General features: G+C 31.9%; 1 protein-coding gene across 1 annotated transcript; it reads left to right on the forward strand.

The window, feature by feature from the left end:
• The first annotated feature begins 3,300 nt into the window (after positions 1-3,300).
• LOC139492495 (uncharacterized) lies at positions 3,301-9,605 on the forward strand. The gene is made up of 4 exons (XM_071280671.1): positions 3,301-3,523; positions 4,827-4,919; positions 8,975-9,088; positions 9,484-9,605. The coding sequence occupies exons 1-4, from the start codon at positions 3,337-3,339 to the stop codon at positions 9,489-9,491; spliced, it is 402 nt and encodes a 133-aa protein (XP_071136772.1). The 5' UTR covers positions 3,301-3,336; the 3' UTR covers positions 9,492-9,605.
• Positions 9,606-10,148: the final 543 nt, after the last annotated feature.

Consider the following 10,148-nt stretch of genomic DNA (forward strand, 5'->3'; position numbering starts at 1 on the left):
CTTAAGAAATCTGACATACCAATAATTGGCATTTCTGACGCGAAATTTTCAATTGGCTTTTATCCGTTTCAGATCCGTTCATCATCCGTTTTATCCGTTATACGTCCGGTAGAAGTCCGTTTCTCATCCGTTCAACAAACGTTTTATCCGTTAAACGTCCGGTAGAAGTCCGTTGGTGAATTTATCTTCAGGACCTCCAACGGATGTATAACGGACACGTAACGTATACAAAACGGAAACGAAACGGACGAGTACCGTACAAAACGGACGCCTAACGGACGTTCAACGGACATCTTATCCGTTGGACGTCTGTTCAAAGTTTTGAACATGCTCAAAATTTTCCACCGGACAGAACGGACGTCGACGGATAAAACGTACGCTTAACGGACATGCAACGTATATGGACGGACGTCTAATGGATAAGAACGGACGTCTAACGGACATGAACGGATTGAAAAAAAAGTTATCCGTTAGGCGTCCGTTCGAGCTATCCGGTAAGGTGTGGCCGAGGCTTAAATAAAAATAAATAACAGGTCAGGAAACGGATAAACCGTGTTAGAATAAGAGAAACAGAATAACAACATCGTTACATTTCTGTATTTACAATTAATAATTATAGAACCAAAACATTTTAAAATGAAATGTAACGAATTACTTAAAAATAAAACAAAAACAAAAAAGTACCAAAAATTGAACAGACCCTCATCCTTGTTGCACTATAACTGTAAAAGTCCACTGTGAGATGATACTTGTTTTGAGCAGTAAACTTTAGTACATGGACGAATTAAACCAAAATAGCTTAAAGGAAAATGTACCAGATACTAACATCCGTTTAAGACGGTGCATATTAGCAATTTTACACGAATTATGCATTTGTCACTTCCAATTTGGTATCCCTCTAATTAAAAGGATTAAATTCCATGACTTAAGTCGAATCTATAAGGAAAACTTTAATTAGTGCAAAGGTTGTAGAATAATGGAATTTAAATCCAAGGTAAGGTTTGTCTGGTTTGCGACACATTTAATTGTTTATGAAGACACCATGTTTATTCTGATTCGATTTCGTTCAAACATCTAACGGATAGAGTAACGGATTCAGCCGAAGATGACCGATTGCTGACCTTTAAGTGTACAAGTGTTTGAAAGATTAAAATTTTACAACTTCTGAAATGTAACACAATAGAGATAACTTAAACTATGAATCATGCTATTTACACGCGGTATTTCACAAAAAAATAAGCTTCAACAGAATTCAACTACGTGATTTTGATGAAGCTAATTCTATACAAGTGATAAGAACAGATTCGAAGGGTTCAATGGATGTTTCAAGGACAGTGACAAATATTACATGCATATCAGGACGAGAACATGGTATGTAATCATTCGGCAATCCTCGGTAGAATCCGCTACTCTCCTTCTGAGGGTACGGAATCGGCCGAGTTGAGACGAATGGGTATGTGATAGGAACGAGAATCCTGCTTTGTACTAAAATCGATGGCTAAGGATGTTCGCTTCTCTGTTTAAAAAAAAAACAAAAAACAAACCAAGCTGTTTAATCGACTGTTATAAATTGATATTCTATAAATAACTGAACTTAAAAAGCAGAAAGAAAGAAAGGTCGGTGTTCTTGTTTTTGAGATATATTCAATTGAAAATTTGACGGGAAATGACTATAAAAAAAATATCAAGGATTTTATAAGCATTTCAAAAAATTACTTTTTAAACCATATGTAAAAAAAAATCTATTAAAAGAAAATAGAGGTTGGCGGGCAAAAAATTTATTGGCACAATATGGATGAAACTAGATGGTTCTGAATACCTGACAAAAAATCAAAAGCATGAGTAGCGAATATGCTTAAGTCAGAGGATTTCATTTCAGATCGACTATTAATTTTCATCTGTTGCCAAACATGCTTTTTGTTATTCGCGGAAATTCATTGTCACTTTTGTACCAACCGTAAATTTGTTTAAAATGAAACAAGACCATGTCAAACCTTTGCATCGATGGTTGCACTTCATCAGTTTTAGTAAGGTCAAGAAGGAATTATTTCAATTCTAATAGGACAAATACGGTATTTTTATAGGTCAAAGTGTATAAAAACTTAGAAATGTTTGGCTGTTCCCGTTTCCTCCCCATCGAGTATTTACATTGCATTTTCATATTTAATAAGTTCAAAAACTAATAGCAGATTAAGGTAGCACAATACAAAGATCTCATATCTCCAATTCCTCAGTTTTAAGATGCTGTAACTTTCTTTATAATGCTTGAAAATTTATAAAAGTTGTATCTATGTGTAGCTAACAGATTACTTTCTCAAATTAATGCATTGATAGTATTATACAACAATTATGTAATTAATTATAATGATAACTGTGTCTACAAAATTTTACAAGAAATTTCCACTTTCAATTAAAATTAGCTTCTTCATTGATCCCTCTAGAGGATTGATTTTATCATATGTTGTTCCTAGAGTCATTATCAACAAAAGGGTGTCTCAGATTTTGGATAGAATGTATAGATCAAATTTTACACCTAATCATACATTATCTACTTTTATGTGGTGAGGATGTTTTCCCCTTATTACAAATTTATGAGAGAATGGAATACGATAGCAGTAATTTGAGACACTTTTTTGTAGCTCCTGTTGTGTTAATTAAGATAACGTTAACATTTCGTGTGTAGCTATAGAGATGAAAGAGCTAAATTCATTGAAGTGAACTGACCAAAATTTGGCATTAATTGCATAATAATTGATTACATAATGATTGCATAACAAAAATATTGCATTCATTTAAAAGATTAATCTTTTATCTATCTATATATACCTCTTTTATTAATTTATATGCAGTTTTAAGAAAGTAACAGCATTTTAAAGGTTGGAGATTGGAAGTAATGAAATCTTTGTATTGTGCTACCATAAATATATGTTGTTTTAATAACAATATATAATACATTTTAATGTAAGCCGCTAAATATATATATTTTATTAGGACAGAGATGAAAATAACGAGAATGTAAACAGTTAGTTTGTGCGCATGTGTCAAATATAATTTGAGCAAATTAGAACACGGCTTTGTGTACAAAGCGAAATTAGGACGTCATATCATAATGCATGATAATTTATGGCCAATTTATGTAACTTTATCTTACGAAGATAATAATAAAAAGACGCTAAAAAATGAGGAATTTTTTTTAACTTATTAAACTATTTTGTTCACAATAAAGTTGAAAAAAAACAGAAGTTAAAGAAATGTAATTTTTCTGTTGTTAAAATATTTTCTTTTCTTTAATTTAAGGTTGCGTTAACTTTGGTGATCTTTTATGTTGTGGTTGTCATGACGACATATGGAGAAGGTTACTCTCGTAGTCAAAAAAATATCGACTTAAAACCCAGAACTCCCACTAGACTTGTACCAATTCCATACTTTTATCCGTATCGTGTTCCAGGAACCAGAACTGAAAGTCCCACAATTCTTTTACTTCAAAATGAAACAGCGCAACCAAACTTCTTATTTCTGATCGGTAAGTTTTTTAAACGCTGCTTCTTATAAGATACATAATCTCTATGTCGCTTAGAGATCTTCCATTACTTTTTAAATGTTCTATGAAACATAGTTATGTGGATTCATTTATTTTCGTAGATAACAATTTTTTTTTGCATGAAAGAAAAACATGTCTTCGTTGATAATCAATTTCGTGGTTTTTCAAAAATCTGCATGCACGTTAATAGAAAATGGACACTTGGCTAAAAATTTAAATCCATGCTTAATCTATTGATAACCAAGAAATCTACGTTAATTTTCACTCCACGAATAGTAATGAATTCACATGTACATGTAGAGAGTTATTGAATTATTTGAGATTTAATATTCCGTGCAGTTTTATATGATTACATAATTGAGGATGCGGATGGGAGCTTACAGAGTAGAGAAAAAATGGGCAAAACATATAAAGAATAGAGAAAAATGGACCAAAAAAGTAAAAGCTAGAGAATGATGATGTGCTAAAATATATAAAAAAATAGAGAATAACAGGCAAAATTTATAAAGAAAAGAGAAAAATGGCCTTAAAAATTAAAGAATTATTACATAAATGATGGACCCCCATTCAGACCATCATAGTTTGATAGTGATAGAGAACGTCAACATTGATATTACCTAGATCGATTTGCCAATAGACTATTTTCATATTACCGACTTTTGACTTAGGAGTATTTATTTTTTCGACAAGTCACCTTCTCTGTGATAGAACATTCTAGCCCTCAGTCAAGTAAGATCAACTTTAATAAGTAAAATAGAGCTGACAATTTGTGGTATTTGGGGGAAAAATTAACTGTGTAATGTCCCCAAGTTCGTCCCCCCCACCCTCATTGCACCGATTTTATGCCAGAATTTACTTCTTGTAGATGCTCTTATTTGACCGAGTACCAGTGTGTCCTACCACAGAATACATAATATGTACTCCAGAGTCAAAAGTCGGTAATATAAAAATGGTCTATTCACCTGATAGTAGGTTCCCAATATGTAGCTTCGTCATGATTAGTTTTATAAATAGAACTAGTTTGCAAAAAAGAATGCACTCTTGGCTCAAGTCGTAAAGCAGGCACCGTTCACTCTTTCTTAGTTTCTGAGTTAACTCCGATTGTTGATGCTGTTTGATTTATTTGATATTAACCACGTGGTAATGTTCCTGAACCATGTTTGTGTTTTCGAATTTTTGCAATTGGGTTTTCTGTTCTGCTTCAAGTGCGATTTCTATAGCACCGTAGTACGATCTCGATGTTGTTTGTATAATAAATATAATTTAAAACTTTAACCCTTTTCAGTTCTGATAGCACTATTGCCAAGGATTATGGCACCAATTATGCAACCGATTATGGCACCGTTAATTACTACAGCACCAGTTACCATGGTGACAAGTACGTATACTTCAATGTGCTTAGGACGCATACAATTTGTATAGACGTTACGCGCGATGTTCGTACCTCATTGCAAAATCGGTGTAGTTGACATGATGCAAGTCCAAAATATTTTATTTTGTGATAACAAATTCATTGTTATTATACGCATTTTGAACAAAAATGTTGATTTTAAAATAAAAAAGAAAAATATTTGTTGAAACTATGCTACATGCGACAAGCTTCAGTTTTGAAAAACGGCTATTTTTAGGCTGTCCCGCGTAACATATTTCATTTATTATAACCACTAAACTGTGATTTTCGTCTAAACTATTTAATATTTTGAAAAACGGTCTTTTCCATTATTTAACAAAAAGGTTCCTTCATTTTGTATGCATTTTTTATGACGTTTTGATGACGTCATTGAAAAAATAAAGTGTTCCATACTACAAGGGCAAATCTGTCCCACGGGAGAAAAAAATATGGTATTCCAGATTTGAGAATCAAAAACATTTATCTAAAAGGAAAAAGGTTAGTATTTGTATTTACTACATCAATGTTATTTTGCTTAATTTTATGAATTTAAAGACAAATATCCTGAAAAATAACGTTTTAGTCGAAGTTTTGGTTTGAACGTTACGACATATTCGCGACGTTATGTTACGCTTACATGTGACGTTACGCACGGTAATGCGTTCGGATTGAAATTACGTTATTATATGATTTTAGAACAGCAACCATTTGCCTATAAAAAGAATAAAATCACCAACATCCATATATCTACAGAAAGGCCCCGACATTTTTTTCTTATTCTGAGTTAATTCTGTAAATTTTTGCACCATACATTTATTTTATTGAACTCACAAATCTTACTTTTGCGTTAAAAATTGCATGTCCTGCGTAACATTTCAGATTAAATTAAATGCAATTCTCTATGTTCCGCTGTAATTTCGCACATGAAATCTGCGAAATTTAGTATATCCACTTCCTACTAGATTTATATTATAACATCATACCCGTTTTTTGGTATTGGCTGAACTTTGAACCAAGCCTTCAACGAAATATTCAGCAAAGGAACCTGTCTTAATGAGTTTTGAGGAAAGTTTATCAAAATTTCAGTTTTATTATTATCCCTATAAAATAATCAAATCATATTAAAACTATACTCAATAGAAAGTTCAGAAAAAGATAAACATTTTAAAAGTTTCAAATGTAAAACAAATCTTTTTCTTGAAGCAGATTTTTTAAAAATCGAATGTCTAGCCACTATGTCCAAACGTTATTTTTGTCCTTTCCTTAGGTGAAACATGATGTATAAATACTAAATGTGCATTTATAATACAAAACTAACATATTTATAAGATACAAACTATAAGTTCATACAAATGGTTAAATGAGTGGGGTGTTTTCACCAACATTATGACCTTACATTTTTTTTCGGAAAGTATTCCCTATGTCTAGCCATTATGTCCAAGGGTGTCATTTTGACGTTTCTGCACAGTGGTGTGGCGTCTTTTATACAAATACACACTATCAACGAACTGTTTAGGCAGTTTTAAAAAATGATGCCGGGAAATGTTCATTCCAAAATGGTCTGCTGAATCAAAATAACACTCAGATTAGAAAAACATACACACATAAGGAATAAACCCTTTATAGATACAGGGGAAAAGGGGAGATGGGCCGAGGGATAATTTGTTATGGACAAAAGTTTTCACGCAAATCTAAAACACCTTTATAGATTAGAAACCGATTAGAATTCGAGTTACAAAGGTCTTATAAATTTTAAACAACTATATAAATACGTATTTTTAAAATTAAACCATCAGTGCTAAAAAGATCGAGAAATAGTCTGAAAACTCGCACAGATATTGGACAAAATGAAGTTCAATCTAAAAAAAAATTATTTCATAAAAAGAAATATTGCTGAATTATTATATGACCGATTTTTATGAAATAAATACCATAAATTTGTATGATCAATTTGTCAAAAAAATGTTCAGGCTAAATTTATCTTCTCATGTGTCCCTCCGGAAGCAAGATTTTTTTAAAAGGTTGCTATGTATTCTATCCAAAATAAAATTGGAAACATTTACATTTGTTTTCATCTAATCACAGATCAGAAAATAATAACTATCCTAATACGTAATTAATTGCTTTAAACAAGATAAATTTTGAAACATTTCTTCAGCTTATGGTATTTATTTGATAAAAGTCGATCGAGTAGGTACTCCGCTCTTGATAACAAAATGTCAAAGTTAGTATATGGCGTCAAATTTGTCAATTATACATGTTACGTCTTGCGACGCAATACCGTGCGTAACGTCTGTACGAACATCGCGCGTAACGTCATAGTGTTATTTTCATTATTTTATTGCACATGGTCGATGCCGCTGCTGGTGGATTATCATCATCTCAATAGGCATTGCTACAAACTGCCATCTAACCCCCAAAAATAAATAATAATAATAAAAAAAAAACAGAAGAAAAAAAGTATGACAAAATCACCCACTTATATTAAAACTATTGAATACAATTATTAAGTAAGCTTTGAGGGCTTGGAACAGTAAATTGTTAAATAAATCATTTTATAATTGACTACAAATTACAGAGGCAAAGCCAGCTTTCTCTGCATGAGGGTTCATATGTGGTTAACAGAAGAAAGAGCAATGGGCAACACGTGCAAAGAAGGGGAAATATTAAGAATAGAGAAAAAACAGGCAAAAAAATAGAGAGTAACGGGGTACTGAAATATAAGAATAGAGAATAATTCATGTAATTGGGGAAAAAAAATAAAATTACAAAGTAGAGACAAATGGCACTAAGAATTTAAAAAGTACATACATTGAGGACCCTCATCCATACCCTAATGCAAGTGTCTATATATAATTAGGAAAAAATGCAGGACATAAAAAGCGGTCATTGTGTGAAATTGGTCCAAATTGGACGAAAAATACACAAAAATATTGTTTTAAACTAAAAGTACACATTCAAGTCTTTATAGGGAAAACATGCAGGCATACGAAAAAGGTCATGATGTGAACTATATTCAGGGGAAACTGATCCTACCTCTTATACATTAACAGATATTTTTTGTTGATTTTAGACAAAAACAAATTAATCTACTTTATTTTTACATATATTTCATTTTGGAAATGGAAACATATTCCTATATTTTGTAAATATTAAAGTTTAAAACAAAATAGATAAAACAAAACCAAAAGGAATTAATTGATATCAGGTTACTGCGTTATACTGTATGCGTTTGCTACACATGTCAACGTATATTTGTTCCGCCTAACAGAAGTTCCAATGGAAACTTTGATATAAACAATGTCATAATATCTATTCCTGTTGGAACAAATATTCTATAACATTTATTCCGTTAGGAACATATCCTGTAATATTTATTCCTGTGGAAATAATATTCCAGAATATTTTTTCCTTTTGGAACTTATATTCTGAAGGAATTTCTATTCCGTGACACTCACAGGAGTTGCTAGAAATTATTCTGTAGTACAAGTACTCTATATTATGTACATGTAGATTTACGTGTTTCCTCACTTATTAACACATTTGATTTCCTGCAGATTCTTGGCCTTACGTTTTTTTTCTGTTTCCATAAACTACACTATAATTTTCCATCAGATTTTTGAAGACTGATCAACTTGTATTATTAATCAAATTAGACAAACATGCTCAGTATTAATATTACTGCCGTAGGCCTTTGGTTTTTTTTCCAACGAAAACTTTAAACTAAACGATTGATTAGTTTACAAATTCCCTGAATTAAGTCAGTTTATCTTTAAAAAAAATTTGAATTATTTCAGGGATTCTGTATAATACCTTTTCAAAATCAGGGATTTTATAAAATCACTTATCAATTCGTTCATTTTACAAAACTCCTTAAATTTCAGAAATTTCACAAATTCACTGTAACATATAACTGTTGGTAAACTTATTGACTTATTTAATCACACATTTGAATAGTGGCAGACCCTTGTACTCTATATTATGTACATGCACATTTTGGTTTACTTTTTGACTAATTTAATCACACATTTGATTACTTACAGACCCCTGTATTCCAAACCCTTGTTTGAATGGTGGAGTTTGCCAGTCGATTGGAACTACTTTCATGTGTAACTGTCGCCCTACTTTTTCTGGAATAACATGCAATATAGGCCCAGGTGAGATGGTCTCTTTTCTATTTAGTTTAATGAAGATGCCTCGGTGGCCGAGTGGTCTAGTAGTCCAACTATATCAATAGTCATTTTGCAATAAAAATTGGTTAACACGCCTCTATAGATCTTGCAAAGTACCATGATTTGTATGGGTAGCAGACATTTTGTCCGGTATAGAACCAGTATAAATTCGCAAAAAGAAACAACATGTGTAAAATATGTGTAATTGCAGAATTCAAAAGAAACAAATTTCGATTTTTATTGATATTTTTCTTTATTTTTATGTGGTAGGTCGCATACATAATTTTTTCTCCATATTCGTACGCGTGCTTAAGCAACAGTAAACCAGTGCTTTTCCCGATTTAAAATTTAAACAACTAGCTTTCATTTATATTTTGCAGGTAAATGAGGAAAGATGTCTGGATAATGATGCAAAAAACCAAACAGTTTAGATTATGAATGCAAACTACAAAGTCTCGTAGATAACTACAAAGTCTCGTAGATTAAAATATGTCCAATTTGACTCCTTGTAAAATGTTATCTTTAACATCTTCTGATGAACCTGATATTTTTAACAAGAAACGACAGACTTTTTTTATGAATGCGCAAAGTGAATGCAACGGCAAAGTATATGTTTACTCGGTGGCTATTCCGAAACAAAATATGTTGCAACTGGATGCGGTTTACATAATTGAGTAAAATGGCCGAACACAAAATTAAGAATACACTAACGAAGACTATCCCATCTCCTGCCCAAACCAGACCCTTTTATATATTTTATTAGGGTCAAATTAACCATAAAATCAATTTATTCTAAATTCAAAATTTATCCAATTTTCAGAGTGCAATCTACATGTATAATTAGTAACATTTATAAAACATAGCACTTTCGGTATAACATATTTCACTCTGATGGATCAAACAATCCACCACATGCTGTATGGCTCCGTGTCCTAAGACTCAATATAGATATAACAATTTGTAAAAGTAAACCATTATAGGTCAAAGTACGACCTTCAACACGGAGCCTTGGCTCACACCGAACAGCAAGCTATAAAGGGCCCCA

Source organism: Mytilus edulis, chromosome 10 (assembly GCF_963676685.1).
Source record: "Mytilus edulis chromosome 10, xbMytEdul2.2, whole genome shotgun sequence".
NCBI classification, from domain to species: domain Eukaryota; kingdom Metazoa; phylum Mollusca; class Bivalvia; order Mytilida; family Mytilidae; genus Mytilus; species Mytilus edulis.

Bases quoted from the DNA above. Each gene is read 5' to 3' on its own strand.
- LOC139492495 (XM_071280671.1), top strand. From the start codon at position 3,337: ATGACGACATATGGAGAAGGTTACTCTCGTAGTCAAAAAAATATCGAC. The intron at 3,524-4,826 runs GTAAGTTTTTTA...AACCCTTTTCAG, and splicing joins AAACTTCTTATTTCTGATCG to TTCTGATAGCACTATTGCCA. The intron at 4,920-8,974 runs GTACGTATACTT...GATTACTTACAG, and splicing joins ACCAGTTACCATGGTGACAA to ACCCCTGTATTCCAAACCCT.